Source organism: Crocodylus porosus, unplaced genomic scaffold (assembly GCF_001723895.1).
Source record: "Crocodylus porosus isolate Cpor-Errol unplaced genomic scaffold, CroPor_comp1, whole genome shotgun sequence".
In the NCBI taxonomy this organism is placed as follows: domain Eukaryota; kingdom Metazoa; phylum Chordata; order Crocodylia; family Crocodylidae; genus Crocodylus; species Crocodylus porosus.
Genome location: NW_017728909.1, coordinates 54,869,626 through 54,894,249, shown reverse-complemented (window position 1 = coordinate 54,894,249; position 24,624 = coordinate 54,869,626). Strand labels below are relative to the sequence as shown.

Sequence of the window (24,624 nt, the reverse complement as noted above, 5' to 3'; positions counted from 1 at the left end):
AGGGGTGTGCTTCGCAGCTATAAATGTTGCTATTCACAGGACTAAGTGAATTATTTAAATTCAATTTCCCAATTTTTGAATGTCGTGCATTATTTATTCATTGTGTGCTCAAATCCTTTTTTTTTTTTTCATTGTTTGCTCAAATCCTAGCTAAATATATGGACAAACTCTACCTTGCAAACAATATGACAAGTTCGATCCTTTCTTTCTCTGTGCAGGCTCACTGATTTTCCTAAACTTGATTGGTTTCTTGAACCCTTCTTAGAAAGTGCTGCATTGAGCATTCAATATTCAATTACTAGATATTCATAATTAATATTCAAACTGTGTGACAGGACAGCTAAAGTGTATGTTATGCTTTCTGCTTCCTGATGAGATGAGCTAAACTGAACACTGCAGCAGGAATCCCGTATGAGATGCACACTCAGGTAACAGCAGAGCTGTAGCTAGGCATGCTGGGGTCTGGTGCAGGTCATGTCCAGAGCAACCACCTATGCGCTGCTACATAATTACTTCCACTTAATTTGGTGCCCGCATACTTCTGGCACCACTTTTGCTAGGGTACTGGGCAACATGAATATTGTCACAGAAAGCAAAACAGAAAAGGATAAGATTTTTGTTTTAATCAAATCATAATATAATTTTGAAAAAATTAAAAAAAAAAAAACCTGATATGCGGTTGTTTCAGCCCACAAGCAAATTAGAAACTAGACAAAAACTAGTGTTGTCATACAGGACTACAAAATATTGACTTTCAAAACAGGCTAATTATTACAGAGAACTAGGTTTTGCATTCCTCATGTGTAGCTGGCAGGTTTTATCATTTAGATTCAGATAGAGCCAGCTGCACCTACAGTTGCAATCAGGCAATATCTTGCCAGGAAACTCACTGAGTTTCAGTCAGTATTTCATAATGAAGTTTTAAAGCTGTTGGGATGCTCTCAGCTGATAGGGCTTCAACCTTTGACCTTAACAACTCAAGGCTGCTACTGGATCTCTCATTTGGGAAAGAATATTAAAAAGGTAGAGGCACAATTTTTACAGCAATATTTGTAGCTTACATATTTCCTTAATGGTTTTTCACCTGGTTTTAGAAATAGGCAGTAAATAGTCAGGCAGAATTATTTCTCGACAAATCTGTGTTAGTAATATAAGCAGAAGTGTTTGCAGAAATACATACCACTTGTACACTGAAGCCTGCACTAACTATCGGTTGGCTTCCAGATGAAATGTATAGCATTGATTTTTGTTCTTTACTGCTCTGTATTGTTTGAGGGCAAGTTACCTGAGAGACTCTCACTTTCATCATGGTGAACTAACACAGCTGTAATCAGTGCCAGATATTAATAATGCAGAACATACCTGTTTCTGTTAAACTGGATATAACACGTAGAATATGTATAGTATAATAGGTATGTAACCTAGTTTGTTAGAAGTTCTTTTTAAGCAAAACTTTAAGTCTCAATACTGACAGATAAGTAAATTTCCTTTGGCATCAGCAGGCAAGTGAAAGCCGCAGTTTTAAACTCGGCAATCATTTTTGGTGCCAAGTTTAAAAGTGTGGCTTTCACATTTGCTTCCCTGGGAGCTGGAAGCAGGGCCCCTCCACCAATGGGGTTGGGGAGAAGGTGGGGCAGGGCTGGGGTTGGGCTGGGAGATCCATGCCTGGGGAAGGGGGTGGTGCTGCGTGTAGGAGGGAGTGGGGTGAGCCGGGCTGGGAGAGCCGTGCCCCACCTGGTGGGGCAGGGGCAGCAGTTGGGGCTGGGCCAGCCCGGGCCACGACTGCCGCGCCACACTGCACCTTTGTGGGTGACGGCACTGGGAGGGCCTGGAGGGCTATAGTCCCCCAAAATTCATCTTAGCCCCCCCACTGCCACCCCTCCCAGTGCTGCTGCCCACCTGCAGAGACACAGCATGGCGCTCCTGGCCTCGCTTAGCCCAGCCCAGCCCTCTGCATCTGCATGGATGCAAGGGACAGCTAGGAAGCAGCTCCCTGCAGGTAAGTATAATGGGGACCAGGTTGGGAGTGAGATTGAGCCTCAGGCAGCTTGTGGCAAGGGGTGGAGGGGGTGCAGGGCTGCCTCTGTGTGATTGAGGGTGGAGGAGGGGGGAGTTCCTGTGAGAGGAAAGTGTGTGTGTTGTGTGTGTCCATGTGCAGAGAGTGCGAGTAGAGCGTGCAGAGAGTGCGTCTGTGTGCACCTGTGTGTGGTACATTTGGCCATAGCAGGGGCAGGGAACAGGGAGAAGAGGCGGGCATGTGCCCCCCAGGCCAGCAGGGTCCACCCAGGGGGAGGGGGCCTCCAATTTTGTACTTGCCCAGGCCCCCAGTACACTTTAATCTGACTCTGCCCTCCCCCCAACAATGACCTGCTCAGTGGGGGGACAGAGCAGGCAGGGGGCAGGGTAGATCCTGGGTCGCCCTTTCCTTCAAAAAATGATCTTCACCTTTAAAAGGTTGGAGACCACTGACCTACACATATGCTGAATCCAGTTAGGTTTGATTTTTTTTATCAATGCCACAAGCATTTTCTCTCCATAACTTTTCATAAGGATTAGACTACACACACACAATATGAATCTTCATGGATTGTAGAACTCATTTACTGGAATTATTTTGTTAAACATGTAAAATCCAAAATGATGTATGAAAAACATGCACTGGGAGGAAAAAGGATATTTTTATTGTTGCTGTTTTTGAGTAATTGCCAAGAGCTGATTATTTCCATAGAAAAAATAAGCCAGTATTTTCAAAAGTGGCTGCTCTTAATTAGGCTCTTAATTCTATATTTATGCACTTAACATCTCAGTTGAATTTCCAAAAACGTAGGTGCTTCTTGACAGGACTTTAATAGGAATTGCTGGGTGTTTTTCCTCAACTGCACCTTGTACCAAGTTTTTTGCCTTACCAGATAGATGACAAACTTTACTTTATTCATCATTCACTTCCCTTCCTCATAATACCAGAAGGCACCTATACACACACTGGAAATCTGCTCCAGTGTGTGCTAATTAGCTTCAAAATGGTGGTGGGGATGTTTTAACTAAAACTTGTTGAACGAGTTTTAGCTCAAGCATGCCTGCCACCATTTGGAAGCACAGGATACATGATGCTGCAGGCACTTTAATTAGAGTGCCTCTCAGAGCCACTTTAATTAAAACATTGTCCCCAGCTCCATCCCAAAGCATGTATAGAGATGCCTCTAGTGTTTACCTCATGTGAGCTTACAGGAGTAAAAGGTGAAAAGAAAATTCCATCTTTTTTGACCAGTGGAAGTAAAAAAAGGCAACACACAAATGGTGTTTTTGAACATGTCCATGGACCTCTCACTGAAATCAGCTAGAGATGGACAGGCATTTCCATACACATAATTTAGTGAAGAATAACTTGCAAGACCCTCAGGATCCTTAGTATATTCACTAATACAAATCAATGAATATAAGTGTGTAGTTTTGTTCAATCCTGATCATATTTAATGATACCTGGCTTGTAGCTGCAGTTAGCAAATCTGGAAAAACACAACTTATGATGGATGTGAAATGAAAATGTCGAAAAAATTACTTATTTCATGTAATTAACTAGTTTAAAAATCTTTTAGAAGCAAATAATAATAATAATAAAGAGCATTTGATTTTTTTTCCAGAAATTGCTAATAAAGTATATGCCAACACTTGGCAAAGGAGTTCCCTTCAACAGACTGAATAATTAAGTTGTGGGTTGCCTCATGTCCATGGAAAATGTGCAAAAGGTAATCCAAACCTTGTTCCAAAATCTCCAGTGGTAGAGTCTGAGGTTCATAGATTCCTAATTTTCACTTTCCTTGACTAGAGTGAAATTAAAAGTGAAGGATAAATCACAATGTATACTATTTATCAGAGCTGATTCATTTGGGCAGCACGGGGTAGGAAGGTGTCAGCACTTCCAGAATGATCACCTATTTTAAGTTTTGCAAGTTGAACATAAAAGATTTTATGTATCAAGGATCAGAACTGTTTTATAACCAAAATGTAAAGGACCTAAGGGCCATGATCTTGAAGTCTGTCCAAGCTGTTTTTGGTACACGATTCAAATAGGCTGTAGGACAAAGGTATCTTTACATCACCTTTTCATCTCCCACATCCTGAGGTCATCTAAGGACACCTATGGCTCTCTGGCACTAGTTAAAGTAGTCTTTAATCAAGCCACAGATCTCTGTCGCTCTAAAGTACTCTAACCTCAACCCCAAGACAATTCCAATGCCAGAGAAATCCTCGGCAGACTGGATGACATAACTTTACTTTCCCGTTGAGCCAATAGAATTAAGTACCATTGCAGTCAAAGGAAAACATTGCCTGTGAGAGCAGTAAAGTATTGAGCAACAAAAACAATACTGGACAATACAATAACAGCATGTTGAGTTTGCTGGTGTGTGCTAATTACTGCACTCCAGCAGTCTCTAGCATCTCATGTATCAGTGTCTCCATCCTGAAAAATGACAGCAGGGTGCTTTATCTAAAGCTGGTTCAACAAGCTTTAGATAGAGTACCCCTGCCAACATTATGAAGCATGGGGATGCTGATACACGAGATACTCTGGGTGCTTTAATTAGAGTTGCTCTCAGAGCTACTCTAATTAAATTGTCCCTCCCTCCCCCCACTCCCGGAGCACATGTATAAACACCCTGAACTCCCAGAAAACTCAGGGTTGTTTAGGAATATCAAAATATACTACTGGAAGGGACCTGCTAAGCCACCCAGTCCTGTTCCCTGTATTTACAGGCAAGCATTTACCCAAGGAATCCTCCAAATCACCACTAAAAACCCCTACACTCAATCACAAGGTGCAATACCCAAAACACCAAGAATACTCTGTAACATGCTACTGACAACGGCATGCTACTGACAACGGGATAAAAGGGCATCGCTGATACCCTGCCATTGCAATCACAGGGAAGCAGTTGATTAGCATATGCTCAGAAGGTCCTAGGAAAAGGATCATGTCCCACAATACCGAGGAAGGGGAAAAAAATGTGGTCCTTGCCAATATGACATTGCATATATTCTGAGTCTGGTTGTCATTGGAGACCATCAGTAAAAATGTTAACTGTATCAATCCAATTTATAACAATGAATTCAGAAATATTTTCTCTTCATTTCTGAGATTAGAGATGGCCTCTTAGGTAAAGCTAGGCTTTAAACAGGACAAATTCAATAAAGACTAGGAAGTACTTATACCATTGTATAAGGTATTGATAAAACCATGTTTAGAATACTAGGTAGGTCAACCAATGGAAGCTGAAGATGCACCTTAGAAAACACATATGCATTTGAGCAAGATGCAACTACAGTACAGTCACAATTCACGCGTATTTAACTTATGCAAATTCAGCTTTACGCACTTGGCTGCTGGGGCTGGCTGCCAGATGCTGGCTGGGGCACAGCGCATAGTGCGGTGCTGTGTGGTATTGTCTGCACGCGCCTGCATGCACCAGCATGGCTGGGGGACTAGGGGACTCATGCACAGCTGGCCACCTTGTCCAGGTCTGGCAGCGGTAGCTGCTCGACGCTGAGCCCAGCGATTTCAGCTATATGAGATTTCAAATATATGCACTGACCTAGGAATGTAACCCCTGCGTAAGTTGCGATTGTACTGCACTTATTTAACACTGTAAAAACTAAGACGGATAAATGGCTATTAACAAGTAAGAAGGCAGAAAGAAAAGAAAATTTTTAGTGTGACTAAAAATTAAAAGCAAAGAGCTAAACAGTAAGTTGGGAACTCAGACAGAATCACTGCATGCATGAAACATATGGAATCCGTTACTATGAAAGACTGTTGAAGCAGTGAGTATAAATGAGTTCAGGAGGCACCTAGATTGTTTCCGAAAGAAGGGATGGAGGGAAGTTGTAAAAAATAAAAAAATAAAAAAGTCAGGGAATGGGAAAAAGATCAATCAAAAAGAGGTCTGCTGGGCAGATGGTCTGATCCTGCTCCTGGAATGCCTTCTCTCCTTAAATTCAAAGTTAAAGGAAAAAATTTAACACTGTGTTTGCCCAGCAGCATTAGCTTTTAATTTCCTGTATTTTGTTGGCTTGTGTCATACCAAATTATCTTTGCAATATATGTTTTCAGCTTGCTTAATATTTAGTAGTTTAAAAATCTGCTACTCCCTAGGCCAGATCGCTGGAACCTACAAGGGAAGAGGGGAATGGAGTACAAGAGCTATGTAAGTATGATGCTCCCAAGAATAGGTAACAAGAGTCAAAAGGAAGCAGTCAGCAGTAGCAGGATCCCTCTCCCAATACTTGAGAGAGATTGGCTAGGGACAGAAATGACACACAAGCCAGATGAGTGATTAGAAACCAGCCTAAACTCGTAACAGAACAGAAGTTCAATGCATGTGAACTGGTTTCAAAATGGCCAAACCTGGCTGTAATATCAGATCACTTTAGGTAAGACTGGTCTATCAGACTTCTATCCCTCACAATGTAAGTTCTCACACAGTCCCTAGGCATCCCAGAATGCTATGTGGCTCTCCTCTAGCACCTCCCCCCTCACAGGGTAGTCCACTGGAAAGTGGCTCACCCTCTGCTGCTCCAGCCCAGCATGGCTGGGCAGACCAAAGTCAGGGGATCCCAGGTCGGGGCAGGAAACCCCACATAGGTGTGAGGCTCCTTCCACATGGGCAGATGCCTGGTTTGGGCAGGGGAGGCTGGCATCAGCCCAGGGAACTGCTGCCTTCCCTCCAACCTGCAGGGATGGGTCTAAGCCGCAGCCTCATCATGTGGAGGAGATACCATCCTCTGCTCCTGTGGCAGGGCAGACCAGGGCTGAGAGAACCCTAGGGGGAAATACCCTGAGGCATGGAGCTCCCCCCCATGTGGGCAGATGCCGGGCTGCAGGAGCTGGCACCTGGACAGGAAGTTCCTTTTCTCCATCCTGGGAGGTATGATTTAGCACCCCCTGTCTTCTGGCATAGGAATCTGGCTGCCTTTCCTAACTAAAAAGTGAACGTGAGTTCAGTTTGTTATCGGTCCAATTTACGCAGCTTAGAGAAACCTGCAAAGATTGAATCGATTCAGCCTTGGGCTTTTTGACTCTGTGTAATTAGCCACTGTGCCTCCAGGCACGAGCGAGCACATTGGTTCTAGAACTAAGGCAACAAGCTGAGTGCATGATTGAAACATTTGATTTTTTTCTTTGGTTTCTCTACTGTCACCTGTAGCACACCACAGCTCTTACTGACACATTTCAGAGAGGCCAGGGCAGCCTAGCCACAGGCTACTGCAGCAGGGGGGAGGGACACACACACACAGCCAGGGAAGAAAGCAGTGCAGCAGGCAGTAGAGTGGTGGGGCACAGCACCATGTGCGTCCTGCTGCTGAAATTCCAGTTAATGGAGTATTCCGACTAGTAAAATCCTGGATAATATGGATTTTACTGTACATCAAATGGCAATTAATCAACTTTGTTTCAAACTGCCTTCTAAAGAAACCATAGCTATGTGATAAAGCAGTAGTGACAGTAGACTGCCTGTGTATGAGCTGAGGACCAGAAGTTTCCTGATTTAAGGAGGATTCACAACTAAAAGGAAACAGTAAGCAGAACCAATCGTTGCATAGTGTGTATCAATGGGTATTAAACTGGCCACAAATCACCTGTCTCTTCTAAGAATGAGACAAATAGGGAAGAGAACAGGTGAAACTGAATGATGTCCTACAGCTGACTGAGTTAGTTTAATTTAAGGAGAGAATGTTTTTCCTACCTTTCTATTTTTTTCCTTATTGCTTTAATGCTATAAAACATACCAACAATATCCTAAAATCTTAAGAAGAAGCCATTGGGTCAAGGTTTTGTACACACACTGCAGCTCAAAAAGAAGTGGGCAAAACTAGCTTTAAGTTGTCTTCATAATCCTATCAGGAGTAGACTGCCAGGCACTGGTACAATCTCAAAATACCTCCCAGGACCTCCAAGGTGCTCAGCAGATGAGAATCACTCAAGATCAGGAAATCTTTCATTCAACTCAAGAATGCTTTTTGCCCTGGTGGTCAAGACAAAGATTAATGCAGGAACCACTATGCCATCTTAACAGGATGTGAGACTTTCCCTGTGAAAGGTGAATCCTCATGCAACCAAATACATCTTCATACCCTTTTTGTATGAGCAGATAAGTGCAAAACAAGAAGCTCCTCAAGAGCCAGGATAAGCTGTGGATCCTAATACAATATGGTAATAAGAGGTAACTATCCCAAGACAAGGAAGTCTGCTGACTCATTGCACATTTAGCTACTGCTTTGTTCCTGGAGTCATGCCAAATTTTATTTCTAATGGGAATTTCAATAACCAGAAAAAAGTTTATAATCAGTTATTTCATTTCAAAGGCATCTTACCAGTGTGCTGCCATCAGTCCAACGGAAATCACGCTCAAACATCTTGTCATTGAGACCAATCCACTGGTAATCATGCCCAATTCCTAAAGGGAAATGAACCACAAAGATATTTTATGAACTTTCCTGTAGAAGGGAGACATTTCAACAAGAAAAATAAATAATTTTCACAGACTGACGTAGACTTCCTGTTCTTCAAATTCTTTTTAACTCACTGTGCAAACAAATATTGATAGGGTATCTTCTAGTCTTTTTATTTAATTAAGGAAGCCTGTAAAAATGCAGATTCTAACCTAATTATTTCTTTAACATCCCCTATCTTCCCTCTGTTGGGTACCTCCCAAAAAAACTGATTTGTTTTCTACCTAACTGTGCATTTTAAAAGTCAGACAAAGACAATTAGTGGAACAAAACTGTCTCAACATTTGACTATGGCTGTGTATATTCTCCCAGCTTGTTCTCTTGGTAGAAAACGTCTCTCACAGACACCTAAACAGACATTCAAATGCTGAGCCATTGAAAAGCAGAGAGTTTCCTATCCTGACACTGCACAACCTCCATGTACATATTTCAGGGGCCCTGCAGGCTCCCTCAGTCTGCCTGGAGACAGAATAGCAGCAGTGCACAGGGAAGCCTTGATTGGCTGGCCCAGACTACTTAAGGTCAGCCTTCCAGCAGCACAACCTGGTGATTGTGTAAGAGATATGTTCTCCTCCCTGCTTGGCAGAAGCAGTAGAGTCCAACCCAAGCAACATACTGTCTCTGGGGGTGAGGGGAAGAGCGGCAAAGGGGAGGGGGAGGTGGAGGTGGAAGGGAGGGAACAAGGAACCCTGAGACACTGAAGGATTGTGCTGTGCCTTCTCTCAGAAAAGAATGTGTACAGACATTCGCTCTCCCATGAAAAACTCCCCTAGGAATGATGTAACCCTGGTTATTCCCACATATCTTTTTCTTCTTGAGTGTCTATTTCTGGTCTGGGAGAAAAAAATCCTGAACATCTGTACACTTGTGGTTTTTCATAGGAAAGCACTGACTCTCCCAGGAGAAAATTAATATCTGTATATGGTCTCATAGAAGACATGGTCCCTTAGGAGACACATGCCAGAAGTTTTGGCAGAGGGTCACCAAGGCTAAGTACAGAGGTTCAAAAAGACCAAGGCGGAATTGGTTCAATCTTCACAGGTTTTTCTAAGCTATGTAACTTGAACTAATAACAAACTGAATTGATGTTCAGTGTTTGGGTGGCCAAGACAGGTGGAAGCCTGCACTGGCCCAGGCCACTCACATACACGACCCCTCATTGTCAGCTGATAAAGCTGCTAAACCAAGACCAGTGTCTCTTCTCAGCCCACACCAACTGGCCCCGGCCCCCCAGCTGGGGTCTGCCTGGCATGGGAAAAGCCCCCAGTGGGTGGATTTTCACCCCCACAGCAGGGGTCCCCCCTGCTCCCCAGCCCACACCCTTGAGAGGGGGCAGGGAAAATGCATGCACCCAGTCCAGCACCAACCCCCCATTCCAGCTGGGGTCTCCCACCCAGGCAGTAGAGACCTCACTAGGACCTTTTCACTCACCTACAGCCCAGCTCACTGGACTAGAATCAGCTCAGCACTCCCTCCTCTCCAGCCCCTGCCTGTAAAAGGTGTGGAGCAGGGGGGTGATTACAGCAGCACAGGTGATCCCCACAGCCAGGGTCTGCCCGGTGCAGGGAGGGGTGGGGGAAGAGCCCCCACTGGGGACTTTTTGCTTCACCCCTCAGCCTCTCTTGTCAGGCTGGCATGGGCTAAGCTTCACCCCCTCTCCAGCCCCTCCCACCTGCAGTCTGCCTACTGAGGTCTGCCTGGCACGAAGCAGTGAAAGTGCCTAGTGGGGGGTTTTCACTCCCTTGCAACTCAATGAACCAGGCTGGAATTGGCTCTGCCCTGCCTCCTTTCTGGGAGGGGGTAGAGCTGATCCCCATCTGCCTCGCCTGGATACAGAAAAAAGCCCTTGGTGGGGCTTTCACCACCCCATGCTGGGCAGACCCTGGCTGGGGAGGCCAGTTCTGGGCCAGTCTGGCACATTCTCCTCTCCCCCTGACCACCTCTGACAGGTGGGAGAGTTGGAGAGGGGACAGGGCTGAGCCCATGCCAATCTGACAAGCCAGGCTGCCGAGGAGTGAAAATACCTCAGTGAAGAGCTTTTCTCTCACCCTTCCCCCTGCCCCCCACCCCACCCCCTGCACCAAGCAGACATTGGCTTGGGGGACCAGTGTCTGGCTGGTCTGATGTGTTCCCCCCAGCTGGAGAGGGGGTGGGGCTGAGCTGATCCTAGTCAGAAAGCCGGTCTGCAGTGGAGTGAAATACTTAGATGACTATGGCTTTGATGCCTACACAGTCAGATGGGTCGCAAATTGGCTAGAGGGTCGCACCCAGAGAGTGGTGGTGGATGGGTCATTTTTGACCTGGAAGGACAGGGGTAGTGGGGCCCCAAGGGCTTGATCCTCGGGCCCACACTGTTCAACATCTTCATCAGTGACTTGGACGAGGGGGTTAAAAGCACCTTGTTCAAATTCACGGATGACACTAAAATGTAGGGAGAGGTGGGCACGATAGAAGGGAGGAACAGGCTACAACTAGATCTGGACAGGTTACAGGGGTAGGTGGATGAGAATAGGATGACAAGTGCAGGGTACTAGGGAGGAAGAACCAGCAGCATACCTACAGGCTGGGGAACTCCCTTCTTGTCAGCACAGAGGCAGAAAAGGATCTTGGTGTCATTATTGATGCAAAAATGAATATGGGCTGCCAATGTGAGGACGCAATCAGTAAGGCATGTCATGCATCCTCCCTACGAAGACAGGCTACAGGATCTGAACCTCTTCAGCCTCCACAAGAGAAGGCTGAGAGGGGAACTGGTGGCCGTCTATGAACTTACCAGGGGGGACCTGCAGTGAACGGGAGTTCCTGTTCCCCCAAGCACTACCAGGAGTAACTAGGAATAACAGCCACAAGTTGATTGAGAGTAGGTTCAGGCTAGATATCAGGAGGTGCTACTTCACAGCCAGGGCAGCTAGGATTTAGAACCAACTTCCAAGGGAAGTGGTGCTTGCTCCTACCCTGTGGGTCTTCAAAAGGAGGCTAGATAATTACCTAGCTGGGGTCATTTGACCCCAGCATTCTTTCCTGTCCATGGCAGGGGGTCGGACTAGATGATCTGCTCAGGTTCCTTCTGACCCTACCAACTATGAAACTATGAAAACCCCCCAGTGGGGGCTTTTTCCCCTGCCCCACTGCATGAGGCAGGCCCTGGCTGAGAGGTCCAGTGCCAGGCTGGGCTGTTGAGTTCCCCCCTACCCCACCTCCCCTCTCAGAGGTGGAGGGTTGGGGAGGCAGTGGGGCTGAGCTAATGCCATCCCTGCTGACCTAATGCCATCCCTGCTGACCTGGCTACTGTGAAGGTGAGAAGATGCTGGCAGGGAGCAAAGGCTTTAGTGTGATAGCACTGTGATAGCTAGGGGAGGGGCCAGGCCTGCTCTGATGGAGCTGACAGCACAGTCCAGGGATGCAAAACATTCTGGGATGCTGGGGACTATGAGCTAACTTGAACTGGGAGAGGATCTGGGACAGAAATTCCATAAACCAGTTCGATCTAAATCAGTTAAGTCTGATCCTACACCTAACCCAGCTTATCTTAAATCTCTGTTACGGGTTTAAACTAGTTTCAAGCCACATAAACCAGTTTATGTGTAACTTCTGCCCCTAGCCCCTGCCCCATGTCAATGTCAACCTGGGGTGTAAAATCACAAGTGTTTTCTTACAAGACAGTACTTAGGGACTGAACACCTGACCCACAAAATAATACAACAAATGAAGATGATCAGTAAACTAATAGAGGTGGGGAATAGATGTAACTTTAACTTGTCTTAGAAGTGGAAGGGAACTTAGCCCTTGGTGATGCACAATAGTTCAATCCATGTTACTATGTCAATTGTCTACTCCTATATCCATATACAGGAGCTAACTTTCAATCGTAAAGAAACAAGTTTAAAGATTGTTTAAAGTGGTTTAGCTTACACTAAGTGGAACAGAGTAAACAGATGAAAGCGTTAAAGCCATCAAATAATATGTTTATAGCATGGAAAGCCTTTCCTTTGCATCAACTGCTCCATAGTAACTGCCTATGTGAGTTCTGTAAATGGAAGATTAACTGCAGTAGCTCATGCTTCCATGAAAAAGGGGTAAATTATTTGGTTTGATTTCTACTTGTTGCTGTTATTGTATTTTTCTCATGATCTAACACTTCAAAGCTATAAAGTTGATTTCCTCCAAAGATCTTTTTTTTCCTAACCCAATAATGATTGGAATTAACAGAAAAAGTAATAGTCTAGAACACTGTCCCCTTGAAAAAAAGAAAATAATAATGTTTATTTTACAAAAGACACATGAATGCCATTTAGGAGCCCTGGGATTGTTTTCTTTGTGTAAATTACTAGCTTTAAACCTGCAAGCCCATTTTGCCCGGAGGAATCCTAATAGCACATACGGTTCACAAATATCTGCTCTTCATGAGACAAGATGCTCGTCAGGTGGGCTCCTTGGAGACGACACTCTCTTTCAGCTGCATCCCATGTACGACGATGGGCAAAGTATTTGTAGCACTGCCCTTGGAACTTATGCCAGCCATAGTCACAAGTCTCTGTGTCTATGGCAAATGAACAAAACACACTTTTTAAAACATACATGAAATGCATTTCTATGCAATAGGATTTAAAGTTACTTAAAAGCTCACAAAGACACACTGCCCCTTTAAAAATCCCCACACCAAGAATAATCAGTGATCCTCTAATCTTATTTAAGTCCCCTTCTATTCTATTTATTAAGTTTCACTATTAGCTATTTCTCATTTTCATAAGGAAAATTATGCCTTAATAACTCTGAGAGCTTTGTCTGCTAATACACATAATACAATTCCAGATTATCACATTAGACTGTACCTTGAATATCTCAAGAGGGCATTACTAACCCATAACACTGGAAGAATTAAATAAATGCAGGTGCAATGCATGGACATAAGACTGCTGTAGCTCTGATGACTGAAAATGGATGGGGAGAAAAATAATTGGCATTGTTCAAGTAGCAGATGTAAAGCTGGAAAGCTATCTCAGCAGAGATTAAGTCTGGCCAAAAAATACCCACCCTCCCCAACAGAATAGAGTTTAATAAACTTTAGATATCAGTTTCTAAGGACAGCTGTAAAACTGAAATATGAAGAAATGAACTACACATTGTCCATGCCTGTAGGAGGGATGATGCTGATAAGAATTCACAGTAGATAGGAGTCCACTTCAGCCAAAATTTCAATTTAGCTACAGAGAAATAAGCATGAGCCTTGGAACTGTAGCAATTTTTGAGTTTGATGTCAATTATATTGTCAAGGTTAGACCGTCACAGACAGAACAGATGGCATAAAACTTCCATACTCAGTTTAGTTCTGCACTTTCACTGTACAACTCAATCACAGGGAAAATTAGTTTTATAACAAGATGGGCTTCGAAAGAATAAACCAGATGCTTGAGTTTGTCTGAACTGTTTGATACTGGCATATTTTATCTCATCCTAAGGACTATTCTGAATCACAGCATTTGGAATCCCAAAGGAGATGGCAACTCAGAATCATCAAAGCATAGCATGCTCCAACCATAACTCTTTCCTGCTACATGAACATGTCCCTGGCTTACCCTAGTATGTATGGCCTCTATAGCAGGTAGAACTCAAGGAATACAAGTACAGCCAGTGGTGCCAGCTTTTGCATGCCCAAGGATTTTCCTCATGTTGTGCTGCACTACTCCTGATGCAAAGCTGAGTCTTAAAGAATTTTTTTTCCTTTGTAGCTGTATATAAATATTTATGTTTCTGAAAGGGAATGAGGATTTTTGTTTAACAGTCAAGGACATGATACAGCTTTAAGGAGTCCAGCTGTATGCAAGTAACTGGTGAGCTATACATTGTATACCAGGATCATTTCTACATATCATGAATGCAAAACTTTTAACTACAATATTCACATGTCATAGGAGATGCCATATGTGAATAAGACAACTGGCTCACTTAATTCAGCAGTGTGGCTTTCTGTGAGCATGTCTGTGTTGCTTCCATATCACTTCCCTGCTGTTTTCAGGTACCTCTACCCATTGGCTCACACTCTGCATAGATCAAACTAGGAAACGGGTGAACAAAGATGCCCTGGGAAGGCGTCTCCTGTCGCCACTCAGGATTATCTCTGGCTTGCTTGAAAATAGGGTTCATAAAACTTCTAATTTTATAAGTTGGGCCTGCTCACAGATGGAGCAAGTGGGCAAGAAATGCTTGAGAATGGCATGTCAGGAAGTGCTATGGAAATTGTATAGATATACAATACAGCAGCGAATAGCAGCTGCATTCCTGGACGGTGTAGAAAGCCTAAAGTGAACAGTTATGAGAAAAGATCTACTCATAGGAAATATTAATGTTATTTACACTAGACAAGGTTCATTTTATCCTCTGAAAAACAAAGAGCTTATTTCCCTTCAGAATTCCTTTAGACCTCTGGATTGTTTGCATTTTTAAATTTCCTTTCAGAAAATGCCCATACGAATGGCCATGTAAACATTTCTCTGACAATTCCCATCACCTTTATGAGTATAGAGGGGTAGTTGTCCTAGATTTCAGGTACAGAAATCTTTTTCCAAAGACAATACGTGCACACATGCATACATGTGCACACACACTCTAAAGAACACAGATGTTACCAAATAGAATAGAATTATTTATTACTATATTCTTGTTTTCAATGTCTCATATTGTAAAAATTGTTCATGTGTTGAAGAATTTAAACTATGAAAAAAGAATGTAATCTACAATACTGCATTTTTTCCTAACTCCAATGATATGCATTGGGTGCATGAGTCTTAATCTCTATGTTCTGGACAGTTTGTAAGTTTAGTCTGTCTCTGGATCCCTAGAACATCTGTTTAACCACATAGCATTGACTAACTGTGCTGTGTCCTTCATGGTAGGAGCTTCAAATTTTATCGCTCATCTTGTTTAGGGATCACCTCTTCTCACAGGAAGTAAAAGAATAACAAACAGTATTTGGGGGAAATAAACAGAGAAAGGGATCAAGCATAGAGCAGGGTTTTAGCCCCCCTAATCTAGATATTGTACCCTGAATAGGAGATTGACAAGACTTTCAGAAAAAAACAGCTAAATGGTATCTGAGGGATCAAAGAGACTAGAAGAGTTAAAAGACAGTACAGCATTCAAAAACAGTAAGTAATAGATAAAGCCTTGACCTATCACTAAAGCTAGAAACTGTATCAAATTTTGTCACTTCAGTTTTAAAAAAAGTGTTATTAACATTGAAAAAATGAATAGTAATTTATTTACCAGCTTCTAAGAGTTTCATCTGTTAATGTTTTCTATAAAAGTAAAGTTTTTTAATCAAAACTGAGACTGCATCCATCAGTGTGGTTATACTAATGTGAACCCCTGGTGTAGGTAAACTTAGTGGGCATGTCCAGGTGATTGAAGACCTTTGTTTCCCCAAGGATGAGTAGCAGCGGCAAGGCTGCTGGGGCCAGCATAGTTGCTGGCCCCAGTGCCCTCCTACCTGCCCAGGGTTATCTGTTGCATGCCAGAGCATGCATGGCACAGACATTTCCCGGGGACACACAGCAGTGGCACACTTTGTGCCAATACTATGTGCCCCTGGGGCCATACATGCTGTAGCATACAGCAGGTTACCTTGGGTGGGGTAGGGGAGAATGGCGCCAGTAACTGTGCTGGCCCCAGCAGCCTTACCTGCAGTCCTGGGTGCCTTCAGGGGCTGAAGCTGTGGCAGGAAGCCTGGCCAACAGCTGAAGCATGGCTCTGGCCAGCCAGGCTCAAGTTTTGGGCAGCAAGCCCTGCTACCATGTGCGCCATCATGCTTTTTTTCAGCATGGGTTTTTTTGACCCCTGGATCTCCTAGGATCAAAAAACTCCCACACTGGAAGGTAGCAGCATGGGGAATGCCTGTGTGTGCAGTATGTGGCACCACAGATAGGTCTGAGACACCACATACTGCATGTCTGTGCTTGTTTGGACAGGGCCTATGGTTGCAAACTATACCGCACTGGTATAAATTATATCCATACTAGATCTGCAATGGTGCAATTTACAACAGTAACCAAAATACTATTGCAGATGAGGGATTGCCTCTCCATAATGACAACAGTTGGTATGCTAGACTATTCTTTGTTTGCGCTTCTGTATTCTTTAATTGCTCATTCATTAAGTAAAGAAGATGCCATAAATGCAAAACAGTCAAATATAAAAACAATAAAAAAATCTGAGCTAGATTTAATACTACATTACATGTGGTTGAAACAGGATGTTAATCTCCTAAACAACATGCTATAACTGATGCATACACATATCAGTGTGTGTGTGGAGGGGGCAGAAGTCAGTACATAAAGGTTTATGCTCTTAAATGTCTTTACTGCACCAAAAGGTCTAGTTGAGGAATGGCAGTACATTTCCTGATCTGATCAATGTCCAGTTGTGAATGGTTTTGGTATGAGAACTAATCTGGAACAATAACTGTTATGAGGGCATTATATTCATACATTTTATTGTGGGATGTAATCACAACTTTTTGTAAGCTGAACTCAAAATGCGCTGGAAAGACTGAAATACTACTTGCCACATTTATGGTGTTTTTAAAGTTGTCTTGTTAGCTCCAAGATTTATTGCACTTTAGAGGTTAATTTTTGGTGATGTGTGCCAGGAGTTACCCACACAGCTTCTGTTCCCCATAACAGCAATTGTAGATGTAAAGCTCTCCAAGCCCTGCATTAGAAATGTACCCCCTAGGTGCAGTATATAGGCAGGTTCAGCTTTTTCAACAGCTGCAATAAGCTGCTGACAATAGGTCCCTTGTCTTCAAACAAATTCCACAAAGGAGCTTAAGAAATCAGTCTGAAACACAGGTACTAGAATGTAAGTGCAGTCTTGCTCAGCTGTGAATTCTGTCTGCGTGTCTGGATTCAGCTAACAAATGAAGGTAAGAGTCCTATTAGCCCACATCTTGAAGTAAAACTCTTATTCAAGAATTCCCTCTCAGCTGTGAGACAGTCAGAATCTGCCTTTTTCTCAAGAGTATCCTTGCAGCAAACCCTTCTCTGCTCTTTCTTTTTGTAAGCTACTAGACTCTGAAAACAAAGCAAGTTAGATGAGACAACAGTTATCACAAACATCTGGATAAGGATCTTGGTCTTAAAAACAATGTTGCTGATTATGAGAAAAAACATTTGTTTGGGAACCTGGAAAGCGAAAAAAAAAGTGCCTTGTTGTATGGTCCCAAAGAGGGATGTTTATTAACAAATCATATTGCCATTTTGGCACTAAGTTCCATGAACACTGCTGTGCTTGGAAAACAGGCTTGAGCGACTGTCCGCAGAAATTTAGCAGCATGACAGCCAAACCCTGCTTTAAGTTTAGAGCAAAGATGTACTTTCTTGAAAGCAGATGGACCCTAGTCAGTATATCAGAGAGAGAAAGAAAATAAAAGAAAACTTCCAGCAGAGTGGGAGGGGTGTAGAAGTTGTTCATCTATCCTCCACTTACTCAAGGTACTTAAATACCATACTCTGGAAATTAAGGTCCAGATGTTCTTATTGTATATGGAATCTTATTCCTCAACCATGGCACTATTCATAAGGTAATATGCTTCTCAGCATGAGAAAGGATAGTCTAGTAATGAGACACAATCAACTTGGGCTAAAATATTATACATTGGCTCACATTTTGATCATTTAAGAATAGTGAATCCTGAATCCTTCCAACTTCATGTTACCATAGACTAGGTAACTCCTAGTATGATAAACCCATTGACTTCAATCTGGGCCAAGCTATCCTAGGCCACCCCTATTAAATGTGGCACGTACACATCAATTTACACATTTGAAGTGTATGATTCATTCATCCTAGAAACCACTAGGAATGGTCCTGGTGTCTTATGTGCAGCTGCTTGCCACCCCACCCACCAGTGCTGCTGCCGGCTTCACATCCAGCCACTCACCACCACCCCTGCCTCTGTTGCCGGTTTCCTCGGCTGCTCACTGCCCTGCCCTGCCCCCCCGCCCACTGCCATCACCAGCTTCTTTGGGGCAGGGGGCCCAAAAACTATTTCTTGCAGGGATCCCCAAAAAATTGTGGTTCGGTCCTTCTCAGAGGCTTACAAAATCATTTCCTATATATCTTGCATTAAAGTGTCAAACAGGCAACAAACATAGCACTACATTTTTGTACTTCTACTAAGTACCAAAACACTTTGTAGCAATACAAATGAAAGCCTGTCCATATCCTTCAGCTTGGTCTGTTCAAGAACAAGTACCTGGACTTCTGCTAAATTATGCTTCCACTTGGTAAGAAAAAGCAGACGGCTTTCAGGGAGACAGTGACAGCTCACTGATTTTCAAGATTAATTTGTTCTGGCCTGGGTCCTGGCACAGGTTAGATCATCCTGACTTTCAACTTCCACCAGCTGGCAATGAATTCTGAAAGACAATTTCTCACCGGTCTCTGACTATACCTTCTCCCTAACCTTGACACCTGTTTGACAAGATGATAGACTTGCTAGTCAAACTCCAAACAGGGTAATAACTCTGGGAAACGTATTAGCTACCCACATATGGGTGCTTTTTTAGTTCTTTGAACTACCTGAGAGATAATAATACAACAAAGAATATGGATCCCATTATCAGTACCTTAAGGACTGAATATTCAGAGGTGTTATGCCCTTACAATTTGCATTACCTTCAGTGAGACTGGAAATCCTCAACACTGCTGATGAATAGACACTTAAATTTCTGTTTGAAAGCTCTCAACATTAATAGTATGTATTAAAGCATAAAATAAAATAAAATAAAATGCAAGCACAATCTCAGCAGTCACCTATACCCTTCCTGTGACATTGAGATACATGTTCTTTAGTTCTGGCTGGGTTTTAAATCTAGTGAAGTCAGGGCTGAGGCCTTGAAATAAAGCCTCCTTGCTAGACAACTGTGTCTGAATCGCCAGTACAGTTTTATTTTGTCTGGTAGAATGGAAATTTGGCACTGAATCTTTTTCCCAGGTCCCAAACCACTGCAAGACTCTAAGTGGAGGAAATTTAAATTCCAAAGCTGAGTGAGTAGAAGTCTGTTTCTGATTGACAAACTAGGAAATGTTCCCATTAACCACCTAAAATGCACTCTCAAGTTGATCATAAAATGCAGTTTAAAGCTACCATGATGCTCAGAGCCATCTGAACTATGCATCTACTGAAAAAAGAACATTAGTTGTTTCTGTTGTAAAAACATTGTCAGGTCTTCAGAGAACAAAATCAGAAGGTCTTTCAAATAAAGGGGTAATCCAAACTACTCAAAATTGAGTTGTAGCAAGAGTTGGGATTTGCAATTCTTCAGTGGTTTCAACTCAGTTAAGTCCCTTTATGCTCACTTGGAAAAACTTTCAAACTACTTGTCTGTCCATCAGGCTCAGTCTGAGGCAAATCTGAAAATGGCCAAAATTTATGCTACTATATCTCAAAGTCTTCTTCACTGATCCATGAGTAAAATCAGTAGAAGAAAAAGACGAAGAAAGGAATTTTGGGAGCCTGCGGAAAATAAAGAGTATTCTTAAGTGTCATTTCTTTTTCTTTTGGAAATTTCTCAATTAATTTTAAAAATAGGCCAGGTTTTACTGCCCCTATACACATTGGGTGCATCTACATACATGCTTTACTGCAGTTACCTAATTAGCTCTCCAGTAAAGCATCACTGTCTACATGTGCGCTAGTATTAGGGTGCACTAAATTAATAAACTCTGCTGTAAGATAGTACTGTCCTCACCCCCACAAGCCTGCTGCCAGACCAGGCCTGCTTCACCCCAGTTCAAAATGCTGCTGCCCCAGGCACACATTTAGATGCTATACCTGGGAACAACTGACTGGCTTGAACTGCTCTGGAGTTTATTGTGTCATGTTAATTTCATGTGCAGATGCACCCACTGAACAGTATTTTACTCCACTAGCAATTTCACTGATTTCAATAAAACTTCTTGTGTAAGAGGTACTAACAAGCAGGAGTAACTGCATCTTGCCTCAGTTAGATAACTGTGGGGACTATATGTACCAACTTAGAGGGTTTCTGCTGCACTTGTGATCTTGCACCTTCTTTTCCTAAAATATTTTAGAATGTTTCCAGGCTGGAGAATTTTATGGATGATACAAGTTAGATATGAGGATAAATTCGGTGGGGTCTTCTTGCTTATCCAGATACTCAGTCAAAATGCATATTCTAAGTAACTTATCTTTACAGTCCTTCAAAACATCCACTCCTGTATTTTGTCATGCTTCTTCTTGATCCCCCTTTTATGCCATCTATCCCAAAGCTGCTCTCTTGGGTGTCTTTCTGTCCTGTTTCTTATACAAGGAACAGTCTCCTAACTACTGCAAAGGGGGCTAAAAAGAGACTGAGAAGGGGCTGAGAATAGACAAACCTATGGCTAGCCCCAGGATTTGTTGATATGTTGCATTTCTTAAAGGAGTGTAGCAACTTATGTACTTCCCTGTTTACAAGAGAACACCAGTAAGCATTCTGCTCTTTCTAGTATGGAGCAAAGTTGTATCACCCCGGTGATGTAATCTGGCCCTCAGCAAATCACAAGTAGAACAGACTTTAGATATAGTAGCAGAAACCTACTGGGAAGACACCAGTATATTACAACATTATTCAGGACTATATTAAGATTGCATGCTTTGCTAGGCTAAAATCAGATACCAAGAAATGTTCATAGTGTGTCTGCATTAGTGAAACCATAAATGCTTCTTCTGGTTGATCATAATAATGATCAAAAACAAGTGGGAAGGAGAAGAAAGGAAAGAGAAACATGAGGGAAGTATAACAAAAGCAGATACACCCATAAAAATGAGCTATTCCTGATATCTTGGTTCACATAAACTTCCTACTAAAGCTAGTGGGAGTTCTGCTTGTCTGATAACTACGCTAGTGTGATCTGAGTACCCACAGATTAAAAAATATTATTGTATTATCTTACCTCGTTCACAAAGAGCACCTACATAGCTTGGCAAACAGAGACAGATAAATGTATTGATACCATCAACACATGTGGCTCCATTTCGGCAAGGATTAGACTGGCATTCATCAATATCTAGATCAGAAATGGAAAAAAAGTACATTTAAAACACATATACTATCTAAAAGGTATATACTTTCAAATTGTACCCTTCCCCAGAATTAGTAACAAAAACAATATCTCTGAAAGGGATAAAGACACTGTAAGAGTTTTCTTTGCCTAACAATTATATCTACATGCCCAAACACATGCATACCCAGAAAGCTCACAAAAGAGATAGAGCTGTTGAAAAACAATTTTACATATTGAATCTTGCTATGTGACTCCACAATCCATAACTTTGTTTTTTAGCTGTCATTTCTTCCATAACTGAGAAAGAAAACCAATTTCACAGCTTGTAGCTCATTCCTTCTCCTATAAAGCTTTTTTTTTAACTGTGTGACCATAGTATAACAATCTTCTAACAGTGCCAATTTCTGACTATAATATTACAGGCATTAGCCTCATTGTATAATACTTCTATTTCTTTCATGCCATGATCTCTGGTTGATACAGGCACTGCTTCTTAAAGGCATTCTCAGTGGTTTCAATTAAATGTTTTCACAGATATTATCTTCATAGAGCCACAAAAGAACCCTTTGCTAGATTTGCAATCCTATAGTTCCCCTCTCCTGACCAAAATATTAATTCTAGATATTAAAATTCTCCTAATATTTCCAATTTCTATCTAAATGGTAGCAATGCTTGATGAACTACTATGAAGAACGCATATGTGTATGTATGTGGGGGGAGGGAGCATATGGAGTATATATGAAAACCAAAATGGAAATTAACATTTTAAAAGACTTAATTTGACTGAACCAACATTTAAAACGGAAGTTAGATTTCATATATCAAACATCTTGCTCCAAATTAAATTAAATTAAATTGCTGAGAGTTACTGTGTATCAAAATATAAAATCATGCATCTGTGTAAATAACAGTTGATTAATTATAAGAATGAGGAAAATTCCTTCGAATGCATGATTGTGTGAGATACCAGATTCTTTTTACTTCAGTTCCAACTTTTACTAGTTTTTATTCATTGTATTTTGTTTTGGAGCATCTTAGGTGGAACTCTTGTCCTATGGTTCAGATAACATCTGTGGACTAGACCTTGATGTAGTACCAAACTTACTTCCTCAAGTTTTAAAATATATTTGGACCAGATAACTTACTGGGGAATGGATAATTCTGATATGTTAAGAAGTTGGTATAAAGGAATCAGCAAGACTATTGTTTTTCTAACTTGAAAAACATGAGGAAACCATAGTTTCTGACATCTGGGGTCTGTCCATGTAATGTCATGCCAGACAAAAACATCTTTTTTACCCCATATATCTGCTAACCCTAAAGAAGGAGGTGTCCAGCAACACACAACATCTAAGACTGGCCATCTATGAGCAAGTAACAGCTAGCTAGATAGATAGGTTCATCAGAATTCACTTAAAGAATCTGCCTAAGCCTCGTCTAACTATACAAAATTTCAAAAGCTTCAGCCTTTGCCATTGCAATAATATATTCCATTTTCAAAGCTCACATATGAAACATTGTTATTCTGCTCAATCAGCGTACAATCCAGTACCAGACAAGTTTTCATGCTAGTATCATCTTACCTAAATCACACTGCTCACCACTGAAACCTGGCAAACATGTGCAGATATAAAAAGAGCCACGTGGATAACAAGTGCCCCCGTGATGGCAGGGATTACTTTTACATGGATCTTGGCCTGTTAAACAAGTTAAAGAAAAGACATTAATATATATTCAAAAAGAACTGGAGGGTACTTCCTTATTTCTCCTTCGATATTGTAAGCTTGACTTTAGTGACACAGATAACACATTGTAAAAACTCTTCTGTTCTCTAGAGTAGTTGTTTTCAATTTTCAACTTTAGCAAGAACATTATATTCACTATAGAGAATAATAACTTATTTTCAGAGAAATTTCATCTTTTTAAAATGACATCTTATACTTTTTGGCAGTCATTATGTTCTGCTGAGGATTTAGCTGGCATGACATGGCAATTAATTATAGCTGAAAACAGTTAAACATATGTGCACAATGAATGGAAAATGTATTCTTTTAAACAGGGTTAGTTTAAGTGGAATGGCTGGGTACACAGAACATTCATCTTTTTAGCACATTGCTATCATTTTGAATGACATATTTAACTATTCAGTTTCCAATAAATCTTACTTATTTGAAAGTAAAGTTTGTTATGTACATATGCTTGCCCCCAAAACATGTCCTAATTGTCTTCTTTTTAAGAACAACTAAGAAAACAAAAGTACATCCTGTACATGGGACTGAACTGAAATGTTTAGATAAAGATCCCACCATTTGAGCGAGTTCATTGTTCTAATAGCAGAATTTAAAGGCATTCTACTCATCTTCATTTGAACTATGCTCTGGCACTTAAGTATTTATATATGATATAGGCACACAGGAACAAATACAAATGCATATATACCCATACAAGAAGTAAACATGTCTAAATAGCAGGTGCATCTTTTCTCTCAGGCATTCAGGAAAACAGTGAATGCCACTCCTCTGGGCTGCAAGATGGAAGATGTGTTTTTGCTTGATGTAAGAGCCTAGTTGATAGCTCAGTAGTTGTGTCCCTGAGTTGCTGAGACTGAAGTTCCTAAGTCAAGACCTGTCTCCACCACAAGGATCTTGATCATCTGCTCCAATCCCTGACATCAGTTAAAGTCCGCAATCTGTCTGTTCTCTTCATCAATCAGAATATACAATAACATAGCTACAATTATAAAATAACTGCAAAAGTGCTACTGTCATGTTAACTGAATAACATAGGTACATTTCTGAAGAACAGAACAATAAAGGCATGTGGACTGACCACCTGAGTGCTAATCAAAACCTGATGATGTGAATATAAAGTAACTTATGATTAGTGAGCTCTGATCAAGATTCTAGTTCTCTTCAAGTTTGTATACAGTAGTATTCACCATTGTGCCTACTACAGTGATATCTAATGGTTTAAAGCTTTGGGTCTCCATTGTCTTTCAAATGTGATTTGTTTACCATATTTCATAAAGGGTACATTTGCTAAGAATTA

At 41.8% G+C, this 24,624-nt stretch overlaps 1 protein-coding gene across 2 annotated transcripts in view; it reads right to left on the bottom strand.

The window, feature by feature from the left end:
- VCAN (versican) overlaps positions 1–24,624 on the bottom strand; it is a 150,121-nt gene that overhangs the window by 15,805 nt on the left and 109,692 nt on the right. For both annotated transcript variants that reach the window (XM_019532324.1, XM_019532325.1), the window contains 4 exons: positions 23,160–23,273; positions 21,466–21,579; positions 12,890–13,048; positions 8,371–8,453 (listed from right to left, as the gene is read on the bottom strand). In XM_019532324.1, the coding sequence (XP_019387869.1) occupies positions 8,371–8,453; positions 12,890–13,048; positions 21,466–21,579; positions 23,160–23,273 (470 nt within the window). The remainder of the gene's footprint in view (positions 1–8,370; positions 8,454–12,889; positions 13,049–21,465; positions 21,580–23,159; positions 23,274–24,624) is intronic.